Genomic DNA, 21,743 nt, shown 5'->3' with positions numbered 1-21,743 from the left:
ATGTATTATTACAAACTCTTCTAAATGTTCTGCCAAGTCGATGATGCCCAAAATGACATCTACATAGGCAGCATGCTAGTTTATGAGAGGTCTTTATTTGCATGGGTCTGTGCATATTTGATCCCATGCAGAGTGTGTAGACTTTGGCATGACCAGATGATTGACAGCTCTCAGAGAATTCCAATCTGAGCACTTTGTTGCTTTTAGTGAGTGGATTTCACATCGTTCCACAGCGCAGACTCTAATCCTGCTTGGGCTATGCAATAAAAACTCAGCAGGGACTGTGGCATAAGAGGCTCAGAGAGCAACTCTACTTCTCCTTTTCTCATTCTGTTCTTCTCCTCTGTTCTCCTCATTCCTCCGACAGCATGAGGTCCCATTTCTCCTAAAGCGGTTTTATCTGAGATCCTCAGTTTAGATAGAAGCAAAAGTCCTGCTCAGATAGGAGTTGTATTTTTACTTGAATGAACAGTTCACCCAAAGATAAAGAATTCTGTCATCAATTCATCATGTCTTTCCAAACCTGTATGGCTTTCTTTTGTGGAACACTAAAAGCTGCAATGAAATGGAGGTAGCGACAGATCTTTTCTTAAGGATTGTGATGTACGTTTGATATAAATATTTAACATAACCATGACATATGTATTATATAGCCATGTACTGTTCAAATACTTTACAGATAAAATAAGCTTCACTTCATTATTATTATTTTTTTCCAAGACTATATTCGATCACAACTTGCACAATGGGCTAATGAGTGGATATTTTGGTAACACTTTATTTTACGTCTCCTTGTTACAGTGTAATTATAAATGTAAGTGAATTAGAGTTAGGATGAGGGTTTGTTTAAAGGTTAGCTGCATGCTATTATGCATAGTTTATTGTTACTACTACTGTATAGTACATGTAATGTGTAACAAGCACAGGAACATGGATACAATAAGAGCATTGTATGAAATTATTCATTTAAGTGTCAGTACATAGTAGTTGAAAAAGCAACACATACATTCTTCAAAATATCACAGTTTTTTGTTTATAAAAAATCATATGGGTTTGGAAAAACTTATTTCTTGATGAACTAGCAACCTTTTAAATTAATGAAACGCTGGGTGCATTAAAGTTGGACATCCACACATTTGTAAGGATGTTCAGATAGATTCAAGGCGCTCTGTCTGCTTTCCCCACATGTGCATCCAAGCAGTTTTTTTTTTTTGAGGTGGTTTCCAACTGTTTTAGCCATAGATCTCCTTCATTTGTTACAAACACAATAACTTCATCTCTTTTCTGTCTACTTTAGCAATAAAACAAAAAAAAACTTGCAATACACACGCACACACACACACACAAACACACACACACTGACCCATCAGACTAGCCCATTGGAATTGGGGCAGTGTGTGCAGATGGCTCATGTGTGTGCAAACAGGCCCATTGATTTGTGAGCAGAACTGATCTCTAATGAAGAGGCCTTCCTTCTTCATAACCCACGTTGATTAGATTTAGTCTAGAAAACAAGCCTGGACTCCCACCGCCGAAGATGTGGAGGAGGAGAGAGAGGGGGAAGAAAAGAGAAAAGGCCAATTGATGAGAATAAAAAAGAAAGGGATGTAAGCACTACCGAAGTGCTCATTCCTGTCTTTAGAGACGCGGTCAGTCCAAATCCTGAGACCACCAGACAATGAGCCAGTGATGCAATGAAATCCACAGAGACCCAAAATACACACAATGCTAATAACATGGAAATCTCACACACGTACAATATACCAATGCTGTCCAACACACTTGGAAAACTGTACTCACGCGCACACATGGGAGAAGACAAGACAGGAAAAATAAAGCAGGGAAAGTAGGTCAGTCTCCTTTAAAGAAACATCACTTCCATCACAGAGTGAAAGGCTCTCTGTCAGACTGACCACTCACACATATTTTATTCTAGACAGAAAAAGTCTCAACTTCTGTATCAAAGGAGGTTAAATACTCTGTGTACCTTATAAACTAAAAAAACAAATACTGAACAAAGTTGATGCAGTTTGCTGCAGAGTGGACTGGATGTGTGTGTGTGCACCAGCTGTATAAAAGAATCAGAGCACTGCAATATGACCCGAGAAATGATCTATGTAATTGAAATCCAACAGTGACAAAATGATCAACTTCATCATTTTACAATGTATGGTTCACTTCCCCCTCAGTGCACTGAAAAACACTGAAGTCTTTGCTTCCACGATGACAAATGAGATGAATGATTCCTTGCACATTTAAAATGTTTTCTAAATGAATATTACGCCTGTCGTGATCATTGTATAATTGTCTGAATGTGGTTATTTGATCCAATTACAATAATTACATATTTTGAAAATAAATTTTTTGCCATCAACATAATTGAAATGTAAGCACTTGTGTGATATAGTGTCTCTTTTTCCGGGGTAGTAGGGCTGTTTCCAATTCCGATTCCAATTTTTGATCTTGGAATCGATTCCTCACTGTGGTTTTTGATTCTTTTCCAATTTTTTATTTTATTTATTTATTTATTTTTTTGATTAAAGGAACCTAATCTTACCACGATGACAGCAGGATATGTCGTATAATGTGTCATTCCTATAATATGATAACAAACAGTAACAAACTGTACACTGAAACAAAATACCCAGAACATTAATGAAAATTGAAAATTATCTTTTATCTCACAACTTTTGTAATTATGGATTTGGTGAATCGTGCTTCTGAAACAGAAGGCTACATCCTAAAATTCAATTGATCAGTACTGACTCTTTTTATTTACTGTTTATTTTCATGAATTTAAATGTGTGCATCCTTCTCTCCGTTTGAGAGACTCCATTGATAAGCTTTGTTGAACTGAAAAACACTCTGAATGAGGACTTTTGATTCCTAACGCCTCAGAATTGATTCTTTTTGGAACCGATTCCCAGCCCTACGGTGTAGTATAGGGAGAGCAGGGGAGTCGTACTCAGAGTTATTAGTTAACTACAACTAAAACTAAAACCAAAGCCACAATCAATCAATAAAAAATATTTTGTATTATATTAGTATTTTTCAAAGCATTGAAATAAATCATTTTATTATATATGTTTCCAAGGAAAAAAAAATAATTTAAGATAATAAATTAATTTATATTTGCATGACTATTAATCATCATCACAAAAGTTTTAGAGCCCAAGATTAAAAGTTTTCAATATTAAAATGAAAATTAATTTTGCTACAATTCTTGTATTTAATGTAGGATAAATCAAATAAACATATTATATATTACACATATTACAAATATTATATTACAATCAAAAACATGTTTTTACCCAAATGAGCTGAACTCAAGAACTGCTATCATGCATCACAGAAAACACTGTGACACAGACAGTATTTTGCTCTGTGATCCTATCGCGTCACTGATAACCGTGCAACAAGAATTTCATATACCACAAATCCTCTGAATCACCATTTATTACTGTTTCACCATGTCAGGCTTTACTCTAGCAGAATCCTCAATCTGTCTGTGAAACCAGTGTGTGTGTGTTTGTACTATAACGATGATCATGATGCTAATGTCCTTACTGGCCCTTCAGCTGTTATGAGAGAGACCCAAGAGAGAGGCTGACACACACACACACACACACGCAGTCATTCAGACTACCACCACAAAATGTACCCTAGGTCTATCTGAATGAAAACTTAGTGACCCATTTAATCAATCTTGTCTGACAATATCTCTCACCAATAGCACCTTCTTAAAGAACACTATTTTATATTGTTATATTAGACATGGACATGAAGTATAATGAAACTGAGTCTTGATTGTTTCCCTGAAACTGATGACACATCTGCAGTAAGCTCAGCTTCATCATGCTCTCGTGCTACATCATAACGCCACATTCCTGCCACTGGATAACGTCAGAATAATGGTGTTAATAATACATATTTGTGTTTATAATGTGTTAAAAAGTAGAATTGCAGCTGGTTTCAAATGATCATAAATTACACCTCTCACTGAAGCAGGAAGCTGAGGATGTCTGTCTTCATAACAATAATCTCAGTTAGCATGATAGGACTAGGTGTTATGATCCCAATATTCAGCACCATTTAGCCACACCATAGAACATTATAAAAAAAAAATAATAATAATCAATAAATAAAAAAATAAAAGAGTATGTTCACATGTTCGGGATGAAGACGGGAGCACAATCTGTTCACAATTAGTCTGGTCACAGAGAACACCCTCTCTGATGGCACAGACGGTGCGGGCACACACAAGTAAGCCTTTGCTAGTTCTTTTCAGTCTAGGGTTTTTGTGCTCATTGGTTTCCCATCATTTCATGGGGTCGATGTGGATGGGTGAGCACATGTTCTGGCAGTACTGATTTAGTTCAGTTGTGTCTGGGATTTCTACATTATAGTCCTCACCGAACAAGACTGTGATTGCAGATGAGGACAGTGAAGCCCTTTGTGGCTTTTTGGCCAACGGTTGTGTTTCATCTGATTCTACTTTTAGGCCTATCTCTTCCTCGCACTATGAGAAGAGTTCCTGTCACTGAGTAAACCATGGAGACGGATACTCTGGATTCTCCACACAAGGCAGTGGTGCCACATTTAAGTGTGTGAAGCACTGATGAGAGTCCCTCCATAACTCCCCAACCAGTCAGTTTGAGGGTTTGTGCATCTGATGATTTGACTCTGACTGATAAGACAGCAGATATTGCCCATCTTTGCTCTAGTAAGCCTTGAACATGTCATGAATAGAATTCCTCCTAGTTCATTAGTACTGTACTAATTTGTGCTCAGGCAAGTTCTTCAGATGCTGCTTTTGTTTCAGTGCTTGAGCTGAAGTTGTGCTGTGATGGAAATGAGAAACAAGATGACTGGCAGATGCAACGACACGGTTTATGTGTTGAAGTTTGAAACCGTCATTTGTAGCAAGTTGGAGTGTGTGTGCAAAAACAAGGCTGAGAGTCCCACTCTAACCATTCAATGTTGGCAAGCACCATGTTGTTCGATTGTCATGCACGCATGCAGTGATTTTTCAGCTTAGTCCCTAGTGGTCCAAAGCAGTGGAAAGTGTATTTGATGACAACTGTGATGTACAATTCAGTAGTAAGCGCTGTCCATGACTCTGTGGTCAGTGCCATTTTTTTCAATACTCACTAACTGACTGCAAAGCTCATCGTGGCTCATCCCTAGTAAACAGTGAGAGTGACAGGTGCGACGCTTCAGTGCTGCACACTCCATTATGGATTAAAAGTTAGGAATAAAATATAAGGTGTGGTGGTGAAAAAGTTACTAAATGTAGAATTGCATCGTCTGTTTGCTCATGTGCATCAATTGGAGTGTAAACAGTCAGAAATCTTGAGGCAGGTGAAAAGCGTTTGGCTAATAATGAATATTGTGCGTACCATTTGGTTTCTGCTGGTAGAAAGGAATAGTCACTGCATTTGGGGTAAAATTAGGGAATTATGAATTGTGCAAGGTGCCAACCAATAGAAGGGAGATCAGGGCTGCACTGTTGGTTAGTTCACCCCCTGCAGTTACCGGGGAAATCACTATATTTCTGCCGCTCTGAAAGCGCCACCTGCTGGCAGAGAATGAATTTGCTTTTTCAATAAGTGCACTTTGTCAAGCAGAATAAGGCAATACTGTGTGTTTTATAAGTACTAATAAACAGCCAATACGGTAGTTATATGCAAGCAAAAAAGCAACTGAGAATTGGTCCCTATAATAGTGTTACCAAAACAATATTAACATTGATCTGGCTAAACACTTTTAACTGTTCAGGTTACTTGCTCCAATCAAAATAAATTCAAAAACATATCAATATATGTATTGTCTATTGTATTTTATATATATATATATATATATATATATATATATATATATATTTTTTTTTTTTTTTTTTTTTTTTTTTTTTTTAAGCTTTTTTAAGCTTTTTTTGCGACTTTTGTGAAGATTTTTTTTTTTTTTTTTTTTTTTTGTTTACAAGAAAATACTATATAAGTTTTCTTATTCGAAATTTTATGTTTAATGCAATGTGTTACTTGCTTTTTCTTTGTTTGTTTTTTTATGAAATTTACTGCCAATTTGTGAGTGACAGTTGTTTCCACACCAAAATATTTTCAGTGTATTTACAGACACTAGATCATCAGATCATGATTGCTACAGTTTGTGAATCATCTTAATGTCTCAAACCCTGAGATTTAAATGGTCTTTTCATATTCACATGGGAAACATCTGGGAATGTAACTAGTCAAAGAAACTGTGAGGTTCATAAGCGGACTTTTTAAAATCAGAAATAAAACAAGTTAACCTGCCAATCAATAGGATAAAACCTAATGCTACTGTATGTGCTGTAATGTACAAACGTTAACCACAACTTATTACTGTCACTCTCACTAATCTTTCACGTAGTTTGCCTGTTGCTCCAGGTCACTGAGATGAATTCAGCTAATGTTTTGATTTGAAATCACGTGCAGTGTAATGGGCATGGATCAAGCGAGCTTGTTTTGCATCATGGCATGGGCAGAGTCTGGAAGTGATTATGCCACAGGGTACGGAACAATAGCTGGCTGTTCAGGTTTGGACAGTACGCTGATACAAACAAGGAAAGTGGACAGAAAAAGTGTGTTCGGAGGGTCCTGGTTTGCATGTGGTGGATGGGTCTGTGTGTGCGCGAAGAAGTTTGTGTAGCTTGGCGTCTAAAAGAGAACCTTCTGGCATGCCAAGAAAAGCAAACAAAAAGCAGATCACATGGACTTGAATTTCGCAACATGACACTGTTCTTTGTGGCTTAACAGTGACTGCAGAAATCTGCTCAGAGGATCAGTGAGGATGATTCCCGAGTGGTCCGGTGTTTCCAAGTCAGAATTCCAGACCTCAGCCGCATGCATTGGAGGTGCGTAACAGCACTAAAGTGCACTTTACCGCTCATAAACACTGGAACGACTGCTGCACTACTGGGGGTGGTGACAGAGCGAAGTCATTTTTCAACTCCTACATCTAAATACGCAGCCTGCTGCTTTATAAACACAGTAGCATTGAAACAACACCATCTAAATAATGAGGGGCACGATCCCACACTTTTTGACCAATGAATATCCATTACTTTTATAGTCATCGGTTATTAGATTATGATTTTTTAAATAATTTTATTGAGTTTTAACTCACGAAGATCAATTTTTGTAGCTGCTGATTTATTCATTTTTTTCTTGAGCTGCACATTACTTGATAAATGTCATAGTGTTCATGACAGTTCCCTAACTTTGGGGATTTTAGTCATTTTCATGACTTTTCCAGACCTGGAAATCACAGTTTTAAAATTCCCTGATGTTTTCCAAGACTGTGGGAACCCTGAATGTGTAACAGGTCTCAAGTTAGGCCATTTATAAAGGAATGAATTGGTTTTATTGTTTAAAGTAGAGCTGATTAAAACTTTGTAAATCATGTGCAAATCAGAAAGTGTGTGTGTAGTTGAATATGATGAGAGTCTGAATGTAAGACTATTTCAAACCCAAGTTCAGCCCTAAAGAATCAGATTTCCTTACGTTTCTTAATTTCTAGTAAATCAAATTTATAAATCCTTTTAGAAAAGCTGCACTCACAAACAGAAAATTCTAGATTTTGAAATATTTTTGAGCTGCACAATATCTTCCTACATACAATCACTATGGAAATAATATAATTTGTGAGGATTTTGTTTATTTTCATGACTTTTCCAGGCATAGAAATCACAATTTTAAATTCCAGACACAGTGGAAACCCTGAATGTGTAACAGGTCTCGAGTTAGACCAGATATACAGGAATGAATTGGTTTTATTGTTTTTCAGGAGAGCTGATTAACATTTTGTAAATCGGGTGCAAATCAGAAACTGTGTCAGAAGATTATATGAGCCAAAGTTACTAATTAATTACTATCTACTAGTTACTTTCTCTCTCAAAATGTGAAGATCTGATTTCTCACAACACTGACCAATGTCAATGTCGTCTTTTACTAGAACACGTTTTTTGTTTGTTTGTTTGGTATGTGTTTAAACCTTTTTTTTTTTTATTAAAAGTTGCACCCCGAAGAGTACACACCTCTAGAACTTTTTCCATGTAACTGGGAGCCCTGAAGTGACCTATTCTTCTTCAAACACACTTTACATTGCAATATTCATGTCACAGTAAGCTTACATGAGTTAATAATGAGTAAGTAGCCTGTACTGTATAATTACATCGTGTTATTGCTATTGTAAGTCATTATTTTAACATGAAACATGGAAAACATTCTCTTAGTCTGGTTTATGGTTTCACACCTGATCTCTCACTGATCTAAAGCTGGTCTTTTTACCCATTAAAAAAAAAAAAAAAAAAAAAAAACTCAGACTTTGCACCTTATATTACATAAAGCCTCCTCCCATACACATTGAACACCGTTTATACAATAGACAGGACAGGTATATGTGCTGGAAACTATATAGCGTTTACAACGACCTGGAAACAAAACTAATTCAACCACTAAAGCTCAGATTTCTGAGGTTGTGTGAGAGAAAGCGACGGGAGGTTTGCGAAAAGACAAAATAATGACAACCAAAATAAAGCCGGTGAAAGTGGTCAGTCTGACAGGAACAGCGGACGATAGAGATACAAAGGGTTTTGTTGTCTTTTAACGCGCATAGTGTGCCTTACCCGAAATCATCGTCCATGGATTTGAAGAAATATTTGTAGTTGGGTTTATTGAGGACATTTTTGAAGTCGGCGAGCGTGACGTCTTCAGCGGGGATGTGTAGCTTGATGAGGTACGGAGTCTCCTGCTCGTCGAGGTGATAGATGATCTTGGTCTCCGCCATGGCGGGCCGCTGCTGAGGGACAGGCCGCGCGCATCAGCCCCACAGCGGCTCGCGCTCTCCGCTTCCACCGCGCCTCTGTCCAGCCGCAGCCTCCGCGCGCGCTCTCCAGTCAGCGGCGATTAAACACAAGAACAGAGTATACTTGCGGTCGTACGTAATACAGATCTATCTAATAGTAGAATACATGAGTATAATAGACGGCCCCCTGTGTCTTTTCTTTCCAAAACGATGCGAAAGAACGTGCAGGTCGGTCTCCTCTGGGCTCCTTGTGAATACTGTTGCTTTTTCCTATTCTCTGTCCTTTGGAAACAACTGTCGGCCGATGTGAGAACAGTGAGACAGCCCCTCCTATCGATTCACCACTGCGCTCCCTCTACAGGACGAGCTTTACCAATATTATACCGGTCTTTGGCCTTTAAATTTAATCTTTGATCTAAGTATATGTGGGAAGATGCATATCATTTACGCAAGCAGGTGTTATTTCGCATTGTTGCATATTAATCACTCAATAAAACAACTCGACCTTTCGGACTGCGTGCAAACTGCATATATTGTTAAATTATTTTCAATGTCCTTAAATGTTTTTGGGGATGTGAGGTAGTATCCCTACAAATTGGCACATTGGATAATGATTCGTTTGAGAGTAGCGCCCTCTAGAGGATGACACGGTTCCAGAACAGTTGTTTAACTCTGGAGGTGCACTTTAGCATTCATCAACAACAACAACAAAAAATCCTTAGCATATGCCTTTTATGGGGTAAATATCTTGTAAAATATGTAAAGTAGGTCATATTTCACCACTAAGAATCAAAATATGAAATACTTTTTTTATTCTACTCATCTTTCTACATTTATAATATACTGGTGCATCTCAATAAATTAGAATGTCGTGGAAAAGTTCATTTATTTCAGTAATTCAACTCAAATTGTGAAACTCGTGTATTAAATAAATTGAATGCACACAGACTGAAGTAGTTTAAGTCTTTAGTTCTTTTAATTGTTATGATTTTGACTCACAAAAACCCATCAATTCACGATCTCAATAAATTAGAATATGGTGACATACCAATCATCTAATCAACTCAAACACCTGCAAAGGTTTCCTGAACTTTCAAAATGTTCTCTCAGTTTGGTTCACTAGGCTACAGTCTTCACAAGGAGGGTAAGTCACAAACATTCATTGCCAATAAGCTGGCTGTTCACAGAGTGCTGTATCGAAGCATGTTAACAAAGTTGAATTTGAATTTATTTAATACACAAGTTTCACAGCTTGAGTTGAATTACTGAAATAAATGAACTTTTCCATGACATTTATTGAGATGTGTGTGTATGTATATATATTATATATATATATATATATATATATATATATATATATATATATATATATATATTTTTTTTTTAACATTTTCACAAGCCCCCTCCCCTGTGAAATACTCTAACATATTTATAGCCTCTGCTGTGAAGTCTAATGGTCTTATAATAGGCATATAATACTTGCATGAGTAGATCTAACAAAATATTTCATTACAAGAATCGTGTTTTTCTCACTTCCGACACTTTGTTTTTTTTCTCTAAAACAATGGTGTAGGACAGGTAATTACTAATGCCGTAGTTGTAATTAAATTAAGTTCAATCCTAAAAAGATTTAGCATCTACAAAAATCTCAATTCTATAGCTGCGAAGTTGTACCTATAGAAAAACCATGATACATTTCTAACAATGGGCTGAAGGGGTCAGAGCACACACAGCACAGACAGGATCTCATTAAAGTAAACATCAATCGATGAGGGTTGAAACAACCCCTTTTATTTTTGGATGTGCAGTGTTTAAACCTTGAGTCAACAAAAGAAGAGAAACTGTGTCTGCCACATATGCAAGAAGGTGAAATCCAGTCCAGTCTTTGGAACAGTCCTCTCTGATGTCTTTATTAACTGTAAAACTGAACTATGCTTGTAGTTAAGGCCACTGATGATCAGCTTGGACCCATCTAGCTCTAACCCCACCCTGAACACCCACCACACTCACTGCATCCTCTCAATCCATAAACTGCTCCCTTCTCTTCAAAATGTACCAATTTAAGGGAAATTTGCCTATTATAAAATAAAAAAAGAAATCACCAAAGCATCTCAATTCCTGAAAGCAACCTCTAACACAATGTATGTAGGACAATGGTCACCAATATCACCCTAGAATGGCTCAAATAACAAATTCAGACTGTTCATTTGAACAGGAGTGTTGAAAGGTTTGAAAGGCACTAACATGGCACCACGTCTTCTGTCTTGATATACCTGAGACTTATGTCGAGTGGTTAGCACCAGGAAAGAGAAGCTTGAGAAACACAGAGTCCAGGTCAATCAAAAAGGAAACGGTCTGTTTATCACAGGAAGGCTGAGAGTGCATTGGTTCTGCAGGATCTTCATTAGGCCATGATCAGATTTGCACAATGAGTACAGACGGTGTGCATTCACGTCAGTTTTCAAACACTTGGTCCTCCTCAGAACATCTCTGCGCAGCTAGCAAAAGGAAAGTCAAAATCTTGTTAAGTCCTCCAGTTGATTTCTCAGAGAACGAAACACAACGTGAGATGATGTGCATAGGCCGGCGGAACATACGCGAAACACCCACAAAAATAAACAAACACACACACACACACACACACACACACACAGGCTATGGCATAATAACCATTGCAAACAATTGTCCTCCACTTTGTTCCACAGCCCTAAGCAGCTTTATATGTTTAGCTTATAAAAATCAGTGTCTGCCTTTATAAACAGACATCCCAGTGTTGGTGAGAGTGTACACTCATCAGTGCTGGCCTCCCACAATGCATTGCTATTGTCCAATCTGAGCCAAGGAGTTCAATTCCTGTCCAGTTCCTGCCCTTCTGGCTTTTCACCTCCATCCTTCTGCGTCTCCACAGAGGTTTTGAACTCATGCGGACACATTGACGTCTCGTAAGGCTATGGTCCCGTTGGCAGGGGGGTCTGTGGGCGAGGAAGGGGCAGAGGGGGCTGATGTGAATAGAGGTGAAGCGGTGCTGGTGTTGGATTGGAACAGTATCTGCTGAAGTGTCCTGCGTAGATTTGGGTGCAGACTGGCCTGAGTTTGATGAAATACCTCCACAGCGAAACACTTCATCACCCCACTGCACAGATCCTCGTAAAGCGGCACGGTGTACATCCGTGAGGTCTAGAAAGAAAAGTGAAGAGGAAAGTTTATAGACAAACCACTGATAAAACAGACGAGAATAAACTTTTATTTTCTATGCATGCAATAGCAATAGTGAAGCTGTATCTTTCTTTTATTAAATCTGATAAAACTGAAGACGCTTCGGAGATATGAAAGATGAAATACTTCTACATAGATTAGGGCTGTGCAAAAAATCGAATGCGATTTTCGTGCACATCTCATCAGTAAAGACGCTCCTTTAATCAGAAGTATTATCTCCAGCACGTGTGTTCAGATCAGGGTTGCCAGGTTTTCACAACAAATCCTGCCCAGTTCCTTTTCAAAACTAGTCAAAAACTAATCGCGATTCCAGGAGGTTCCCAGATTTTAAAGGGGGGTGAAATGCTCAATTTCACTCAACAGCCTGTTAATCTTTAGTACCTATAGAGATTATAGTACTGCATCCTTTATACCTCCAAAAAGTCTTTAGTTTTATTATATTCATAAGGCCTGGGTCACACGGGACGATTTTAAAATTGTCGGCCGATTTTCCAAACCTGAGAGACCCCACACACGGCGATAAAAAATCACGGGTCTAACAGTTTTGGTCGTTCAGTGTGTGGTGTGCAGCCACACGGCAATATCAACACATCACACACGAACCGATTTGACTCCCGAGCATTCCCAGGTCAGACGGGAAATCTCGCAAAATCCCTCGAGATCAAACGTGACTTCAGAGTAAACAATCATGGCGGACGAAGAGGATGCAGTGGTCATAGTTTGTGCTTTGTTTTTAACGGTAAAAAAAAACATAAGAAAAACAAGAAAAGGCGATGGTCAAAGAGGTGGAGACAACGCGAGCATGGACTATACTTGCTACATCATGATATGGAGGAAAGTTGTTGTTTTATCTCATAGAAATGTTGTTACGTACTACACAGATTAATAACCGTTGAAATAAACGTTCATATATTCATTTCCATGTACTCTGGTGGACTGCAGTTGTGGATGTAGTTATGCCCATCGACTTTATTTGTATTTGTTATATTTGTTTTATTATATACGCCGGCTGTTTTGATTTTGTTTCCCGGTACTATCACTGCCTCGTCACCTCGCTTTCTGATTGGCTACACGCCACAGTCCACAGGCTTCGTGATTGTTTGTCACCGGGGGACACCACACACGAGAAGAAATCGGGCCAAATAAATCCAACATGTTGGATATCCCCGATTTGAGATCGGAGCGGTCCCGACGTTCTTCCGAGCAGAGGAGAGCGGTCTTAACACACCACACACGGCAGGAATATTTGATCAGATTATTTTACGATAATCGGAGCATCCTAAGATTGTCGGAAGGGGTGAATCGGGGCTAAAATCGGCCTAATTATCCTGCCGTGTGAACCAGCCTTAAGAGAAAGATAGTCTGTACCGATTTTTCCCGGAAAAACACGCACGCTCTTCCGGCAGACGTGCCTTAGGACCCATATAAGGAAAATCCGCTCCATCTAACGTCACACAGACCCATACTCGGAAAAAACTTTCCGAAACTTGAGACAAACCGGAAGGAGTATTTTGGGAACAAAAATACTCCTTCAAACATACAACTTAATTTTTGAAACTTTGTCCATGTTTAGCATGGGAATCCAACTCTTTAACAGTGTAAAAAACTCAGTATGCATGAAATAGCATTTCACCCCCCCTTTAAAAAATTGCTTCTCGGGGTTAAAATATATGTTTGTTTTTTTTGCATGGTTGTCTTGCTAAAATTAGCATTTTAGGGGCTAAATATTACTTTATTGGTATGGGGTTGCTTCGAAACCGCGGACATGAAAAACAACCGCAGACTTGGCAACACTGGTTCAGGTGGAGCGGCAGTTACTACACAGAGCCGTGGTCTACCGACAACTAACAAAAAAAAAATCACTTTCAAAATCGACGACGAATCGCCACCGATTTTAAAATCGATTTTGTGTAGATTGTCAGTGAATTACGGCTCTGTGTAGTAAATGCCAACAAATGTTGCCAAATCTGTGATTGTTTTTCATGTCCGCGGGTCGAAGCGACAATACCAGTAACGTGATATTTAGCGCCTAAAATGTGAATTTTACCAAGGCAACCATGCCATAAAACTTAAACTTTAACCCCGGGAAGCAATTTTTTTTTATCGGGGAACCTCCTGGAATCGCGTTTGTGCTAGTTTTGGACTAGTTTTGAGAAGCAACTGGGCAGGATTTGTTGTGAAAACCTGGCAACCATTATCTTAACGCACGTGCTGGAGATATACTTCTAATTACAGGAGCGTCTTTACTGATGAGATGTGCATGAAAATCACATTCGATTTTTTGCACAGCCCTAATATAGATCCTCACGATTAACACGAGATTGTCCGAAACTGTGTGTTATGTCACCTTTAATGTATTATCAGTTAGGCACTTAATTCACAAAACTCACATGTTTATGCAAGAAGCTGCGAACTCGGGGCAGATCGGGATAAAAGCTGTTCCGCACAACTATCTGCAGCCATCGAATCTGGACTTCAGCGTTCATGCCGTCCAACAGCGCAGAGTAGCAGCTTGACAAAAGACTCATCACCTCTGAAAGGTCAATCACATATTTCACATCACAAGAGAAGAGATGTCCAACGTCGAAGCAAAGGGGATACTGAAATGAAAGGAATGTTGACAAACTGCGAAATGGACTCTTAATACCTTGAGGCAGAGGTGAGCGGTCTAGAAGTCGGTCCAGGAAGAGCACGGTCTGAAAGGTGCTCCAGGAGGAGAGGTCAAATGTAGAGATCACATGGGGGTCAGGGGCATCCACTCCCCAAAGATCACACAGGTGCTGAACAGGGCCCGTGAGAGCTCTACCTGCTGAGAGATCTGGTTCACATAACGGAGGACCACAGCCATTTAGCCATCGCTCAAATTCCAGACCTGTGCAAGAGGGGAAGGAAGAAGGAGGGGAAGAAGTGTCACATTTCTGCTAATGTTGCTCTGACCCCTCACTGGGTGTTATGACTGGCTCAACAGGGAAATTCCTAACTGAGGACAAACGGAGCGCAGTGAGATGAGTAACTAGAAGTGTCTCTGTGTGTTAATCATCATCTCTGACAGCTGTCGAAACTCACCCTCTCGTTGAGCAACGCAGCTCTCCTTCAGCTCAGGGAAGAAGCCAAGGAAAAAGTCCAACAGATCCTGAGCGACCACGCTGCTGAATCTGAACTTCTCAATGTAGGCCTACACAGTGCACGGTGGGAAGATTCAGAAGCTTCATGTGTGGACTGTGTCACATGTGCACAGCGGGGCATGAAAATTCACGCAATGTCATGTTTCTCACCCTAAGAAAGCTATCAAATCTCTGGATGTCGCCGCACAGCTGTGAGAGGTACGATACAAAGCAGAAGCCTTTCTCATAGGTGAACAGATTCATTAGACTGCTGGGGTTTACACCTTCGGAGAAAGAGGAGGAAAATGGATAACATGGCTCTGACACTTCAAAAGAACGTTATAAATATGTAAGCAGCACATTTTCCAGACAGGCTTAACATTGCAAATTAGGATTTTCCTTGCTTCTGTCTTTCTGAAATCGGAGTGACATGGAATCTTAGATGCATTTACCACACAGCTATTTCAGGTGTACGGAAAAACCACCAAGTGCCAAAGCCAAGGTCTCTCTCAGACTCATACAAAGGCTGGTTTCTATTGTTAGAAAGGTTGTACCTGGCTCAAATTTGGCCTGCAGCTTACTGACAGGATTGTTGTCTCCAAGAAGACGCATCTGTCTGTGAAGAGCGTCTAGACGGAACACAGTCTCAAGACAAGTGAAGGCTTCTCCTGAATCAGAAAATGGAAGTGATGAATGTGACGAGAGCATTGTGGAATATGTATAGGCCTGTGTGAATCACTCCACAGAGATTTTGCATTCGCATGGGTGTAACACTCCTATATCACTGGAATGTATACAATGTGGAATGTTTACTAATGTTTCTATGTTTGGATATGTGTGAGGACGTGTATACCATAGGCCTCTGTGGTAATGCGCCTCTGAGCATAAGTGGCCAGACCCTCACTGAGCCACATCTCTTCCCAGGTAGCATTGGTGACCGCATTGCCAAACCAGCCGTGAGCGATCTCATGGATGACGTCGATCAGAAGAAACTCTTGACTCTCCAGTATGGAGGAAATGATGAAAGTAAGACAGGGATTCTCCATGGCAACGATGGGGAATGAAGGAGGAAGGAACACTATGTCGTACCTGTAAAGGAAGAGATCGGTTAATACCTGTATATGTCCGCAAACTTGATGCAACGAGGTTGATATGACTGAAAAGCACAGAACTGACCTTCCCCATACATACGGCCCAAAAAGCCCCTCTGCCACATTAAGCCAGCGCTCCACATTGCCGCCCAGTTTACTGACCGCACACGTCAGGATGCAGGGCTCTGCCCACACACGACTCCTGAAAGCAGATTGTCGCCAAGGTGAAGCAGTAAACACTAATGAAAGCAATGCACATATCCCACAAGGATTTATAGCAATGAGCCTGAGATAGCTGGATTGTACTGGTTTGGCTCTGATATAGCTGATGCAATCAATGCTGCTTGGAAGCAAAAGCAGCAACTGGCATTGTTTTTCTGTTGCTTAACCAAACTGTGGTTAAGAAACCTATTAGAGACAAACCACCAAAAGCGTATCCTAAACTGAGCCCCAGCATATCAATCCCTCTTTACCTGGGCCCAATGTCTGCATGCTGTAGGTCTCCTGCCACCAGGGCAACCAAGTAGGCTGGGACAGGGTACTCCATGGAGAACTGGAAAACCCTGTCCTGTTTAGAGTATGCACTTCTTGAGGCACTCATCAACACTGTGACACCCTCTGGTACCTGTAACACAGCACACATGATCTAAAACCAGACAACAACACTGAATGCCCACACAGCTGGTGGATCTGAGCAGACTCACCCTGACAGTGGCAGAGTAGGTGCTTTTGACGGCTGGGGTGTCAAAACAGGGAAAAAACGACCGGTTGCAGACTGAGTGACCCTGAGTGAAGACCAACGGACGGGTTTGTCCACATGTCAGCTCGGCATCCAGCCACCAAATCTGGTGAAGGAACCAGGGAACAATGAAGTGGGGGAGTACCTTTGGCAAATAACCATTCTAGAGAATAGCTCTGAACATGCAAATGATTCAATACAGATTCAGCTAACCAGGTTTAGGTAGCAAGTTTAATAGATTAAAGTGCTGTAATTTCATTTAATCCATACAGGTGAAGCATTTAATAATATGAAGTTGAAGAAACAAAAAGAAAACAATTACCCATATAGAGGTGAGCAGCTAAAGTGCCCATGGTTTGTGTGTTTGTTACACCACTAAAACAGCACTGTGTAAGCAGGGCTCAGCGGTAAGAGTGACCTTACAGCCCATGTCCAATTTAGTCTCTTGAGCTGTTTTAATTTTTATTTTTATGCATTGCAAACTCATATATTTGACTCTCTACGAAGTTTAATTGTTTAATAATATGAATTCTGCCGATGCCAAGTGTTGGTCAAGGTAATGTTATCTAGCTGGCTATTATAGATGAAGTTTGATCAAAATTGTGATAATGAATTGTTTTGGAAGCATTTGTGAGAATATTTTGCTTTGCTGGGTTGAAAAATAGTTTTCCAAGAAACAGTTGTCACGCTGATACTTTAAAGCGGTGCAGTTTCTGGCTAATACTGCAAATTATATAAATCAATTGCATCCAAAACTTTTTTGTATTTATTTAAATACACATTAATATAAATAATATATATAAATAAAAAGTGCAAGTGGGCAATGAGATGTACAGGTTACAGTGTAAATATGACTAAACAGATTTGTTTTTGCAATCAGCATATATATCTACATGACACTACACTGAGGTCATTCTAATCAGTATAGCTCCAGTACACTCCCTGGTTCCCCCTTTGCGTGTGTCTAATAAATAAACGGGGTGACCCCACAGGACCCCTTAAATCTGCCAAAACAAAGGCATAAGAGCGAACGAGGCAGAAGGGAGCAGAGCTGCACTGCTGGGATATTTTGAGTGGATGTTGACTCTGTGTACAATGGTCCTGTGCAACAAAGTTATTATTAGCGTGTATGAGAGGCGGCTCGCCAGCTGTCACCGCGTTGACCTTACCGCAGGGCCGTCTGTGGAAGTGTAGCGGATGGTGACACGGAAAGCCCGGTGCGGCCGGGTCACCGCGGCCGGGAGGCTGATGTTCAGAGACGAGCCGTAATCGGTGAACGGTTCTATTCGGTAGGTGAGCGACAAAAACACGTCGGGAGTACCGGACGCCCCGGGTACCTTGCAGTCCACGGAATGAATTAATAATGAAGGATGCGTGTCCAGAATGAGCGACTGGACGCCGGGCTGGACGGGCGTGAGCTCCAGAACCTGCCATCCCGTCATCCTCTTGATGGCGAAGTTCAGGTGGAGGTCCAGGTGGAAATGTCGGAGTTTAAAGCTGTGGAAGTTGGACGCCGACGCGACGTCCACCAGGCGACAGTGCGCCAGACTCCGGCCGCCCTCGCAGGACTTATTACCGGCCACGGACAGCACTTTCCGACAGCAGCACAGCGTCGGCCGCCGCAGCTCGGCCATCGCGAAGCTCGGCGATTAAACACACGATAACGTGTCGAGAGCGTCTAAGCGGCGGTGGTGAGCGGCGGTCCTCGGAGTGGAGCTCGGCGGAAGAGAGATGAGCAAGCGATCCAGTTAGTTACATTGTTGCCGGAGTTAAAGGGACTGGACACTCCGCGGAGGAGCAAACCGAATGAAAGTAATGGTAATAAAACGAGCAGGAAGGCAGTAAAAGTCATTAAAACACAACACAAGTCTACGTAAAATCCATTAGAGCCGCAGACACGACTGACTTCAGCCCTCCGACCTCCATCTAAAGCAGAATATAGATGCGGATGTCCCAGTCCGTCATGAGATCCCTACGGAAAGATCGGTAAAAAACTACCGGCAGAAGAAGAAACGCATAGCGAAACCCCGATGAAAAGAAACGAGCTTAGTTAAGGGACTCCCTTAGAAAACAGGAAGTAAAAAGAGGGGAGGAACTCACTCCGAGACGGGAAAGTTTTCGAGCTGCAGGGCGGCGCTGCGGAGCTCGCGACACATCTCACGATGAACCGCAAAAACTAAAACAACAGGACTGGGCTATATCTGTGATGGATTACAGTGTAGTTTATATAAACTGTCCACAGTACTGTTGATAATATATTAATCGAAATGAAAATGATGTTATTATTTACTCAAGTCAAGAAAATATATTATGAAGAATGTGTGTAACCAAAGTTGACTGCCATATGGAAAAAAATACACCAACTGTTTGGCTGCTCTTCAAAATATCCTCTTTTGTGTTTAAATGAGGAAATAAACTCATGTTTGGAACAGATTTTCTATTTTAGGTGAACTCCCCCTTTAAATACTGATTCTGGCAAAATGTTGGTTTTACTGGATCTCAGTGCTGCATTTGATACTGTCGACCACAATGTACTCATTAACAGACTGGAAATGTGGGTTGGACTCTGAAACAGTGCTAAGATGGTTCAGGTCATATATTTAGCAGGCAGGGCAGCTTTGTGAACATTTACAAATCTAACTTGGGCTGACATGATAAACAGATGTCTACAAGTTTCAATCCTTGAGCCTCAACTCTTCAATTTGTATACTCCCACAGGCCATATAAATCACAGCTGTGCTATGAGTCCCATACTATCCCTGTGCCAGTGCATGAATAACATTTACAGCTGGATATTCCACGTTGAATAAAGACAAAAGAGAGGTCCTTTTATTTGAAAATAAAGATGAAATATCAAATGAAGTCAGGAAACTTGGTAACATTCTGGAAAATTATTTCAAAAGCCATTCCTAATTAGCCTACTTCCATCTGAAACAGAACAAATCAGATCCTTTTTTTCATGCACAAACTTAAAGTAGGCCTAGAGAAGCTTAATCATGCATTCATGACCAGCAGGGTAGGTTTCTGCAACAGACTTCTCACTGGCCTTGCCTGGAGTACCATTAGACAGTTGCAGCTCATACAAAACACTGCTGCAGGCTTCTGTCAAACCAAAAAACGGAGTATAATGCAAGTCATTAGTTCATTATGTTAGCTTCCGGTTCCAGTTGAGAATACTTTTAATTGCACAGAAATCCTATAATGGCCTTGGAGATATTCTGGTGAGATGGTGTTCAGCTTTTATGCCAACCACAGCTGGGAAAAGCTTCCAGAAGCTGTCAGGGGTAACCCAAATGTTTTTTTATTATTTCTTATGTAACTTTGTATGAATACTATTACATTTTTTTTTATTATTCATCTAAAGAACTAGATTACCATTGTGTAGCGTAGTATATAAATAAACTTACCTTGCCTACATATTCCAGAATGGATGAATCATGAACCTTTAGCAGGACATTTAAAGAATAGTTCACTTGAAAATTATATTCTGTCATTTATTTATCAACATGGTACTTTAAACATGTTTGTCCTTGGAACATTAAAGAATTATCTAGCAAAATAGGTTTGCTCTTTTCAATACAAATAGTTTTTTTTTTTTTTTTTGCATTCACATGACTGGCAAGAAGACCTGGTGGGCAAAATATCCATAGATCTGCAGCACAAGCCCATCAACCTTCTATCTGTTCCAATCCAAAAATATTTAGATCAACTCCCAAAAGAATAAAACAAAGATGTGTGAACCATTAGCAATCCATATAAAGCACCTGCCGCAATATTTCAAGCACTAAAAACATAGGAACATTCTAAAACGTTTAATTTTTAAACACTTAAGTGCCTTTAAAACAGTGCTATGTAGCTCAAGTGGTAGAGCATTGTGTTAACAAGCGCAAGGTTGGGGGGTTTGAATCCCAGGGAACACATAATAGGAGAAAATTGTTAGTCTGAATGCAATGTAAGTTGCTTTGGATAAAAGCGTCTGCTAAATGCATAAATGTAATGTAATGATATTAAAATATCTCATTCAGTACAGACCTAATTGATGATGCCTGCTATATACAGGACAACAGATGAGCCCGGAATATGCAGACAATGAGCTAAATGGTTGCGTTTTCTTTATTATAGTTTTCTATAGGAAAACATTTAATATACAATTTTACGCATTGCCTTTAAATTCTGGGCTCATCTGCTTCACTGAACAAAGAATGTATCATCAATCGGCTGTATACTGAATTTGCCTTTTAAATATCACTTTCTTACTACATAACTACTTAATGCAAACCTCGTAAAAAATAACTGGCGGTCAGTCGAGGAAAGCCTTGTTTTGCCCTCCATGTGGGTGTCCTTGTAAGGGTGTTACATGACGTGAAAACTATGAATAAAAAAGTGAAAGAATACCAGTGGTTATCAAGCTTCACTGACAGATGATAGGAAATTCACACAATTCTGCATTCTGAATATTCCGCTAAATCTCTTTTGTTTCTCTTTATTTTAAGTGATTATTTTTGGATAAACTATTTTTTTAGATATTTTGCCTAAGGTACAATCGTAATAGTTCATGAATCACATTATGTATGATGTTTGAAACTATTCCATTGATCCCAGGTTTCTCCAGGGGGACAGTTCGTGGGAAACGTGTTGGCTAAATGAATATCCCCAGTAATATACTGCTGTAACTCTTGTCGTATCCAGGTGGCACAGATATTCTGTAGGGGAAAGAGCCATCCTGCATAAGCATAAAATACTGTGCTG

At 40.0% G+C, this 21,743-nt stretch overlaps 2 protein-coding genes across 2 annotated transcripts in view; both read right to left on the bottom strand.

Moving 5' to 3' along the window:
- The window catches only part of LOC113061722 (segment polarity protein dishevelled homolog DVL-3-like), a 40,627-nt gene extending 31,438 nt beyond the window's left edge, over positions 1-9,189 (bottom strand). Inside the window, exon 1 of the mRNA XM_026231106.1 lies at positions 8,666-9,189. Coding sequence (XP_026086891.1) covers positions 8,666-8,826 — 161 coding nt within the window. The 5' untranslated portion in view covers positions 8,827-9,189. The remainder of the gene's footprint in view (positions 1-8,665) is intronic.
- A 1,401-nt stretch (positions 9,190-10,590) lies between these two features.
- Positions 10,591-19,489, bottom strand: LOC113061721 (aminopeptidase RNPEPL1-like). The gene is made up of 11 exons (XM_026231105.1): positions 18,164-19,489; positions 16,960-17,100; positions 16,729-16,880; positions 16,341-16,457; positions 16,018-16,253; positions 15,719-15,832; positions 15,336-15,448; positions 15,127-15,235; positions 14,708-14,932; positions 14,451-14,593; positions 10,591-12,021 (listed from the first exon to the last, which is right to left on the bottom strand). The coding sequence occupies exons 1-11, from the start codon at positions 18,626-18,628 to the stop codon at positions 11,764-11,766; spliced, it is 2,073 nt and encodes a 690-aa protein (XP_026086890.1). The 5' UTR covers positions 18,629-19,489; the 3' UTR covers positions 10,591-11,763.
- Between the last annotated feature and the right edge of the window lie 2,254 nt (positions 19,490-21,743).

Source organism: Carassius auratus, chromosome 43 (assembly GCF_003368295.1).
Source record: "Carassius auratus strain Wakin chromosome 43, ASM336829v1, whole genome shotgun sequence".
In the NCBI taxonomy this organism is placed as follows: domain Eukaryota; kingdom Metazoa; phylum Chordata; class Actinopteri; order Cypriniformes; family Cyprinidae; genus Carassius; species Carassius auratus.
The sequence above is the reverse complement of the archived record's forward strand: the minus strand, read 5'-3'. Positions and strand labels throughout refer to the sequence as shown.

Bases quoted from the DNA above. Each gene is read 5' to 3' on its own strand.
- LOC113061721 (XM_026231105.1), bottom strand. From the start codon at position 18,628: ATGGCCGAGCTGCGGCGGCCGACGCTGTGCTGCTGTCGGAAAGTGCTG. The intron at 15,833-16,017 runs GTATACACGTCC...TTTCTGATTCAG, and splicing joins CATTACCACAGAGGCCTATG to GAGAAGCCTTCACTTGTCTT. The intron at 14,594-14,707 runs GTATTAAGAGTC...TTGACCTTTCAG, and splicing joins CCGCTCACCTCTGCCTCAAG to AGGTGATGAGTCTTTTGTCA.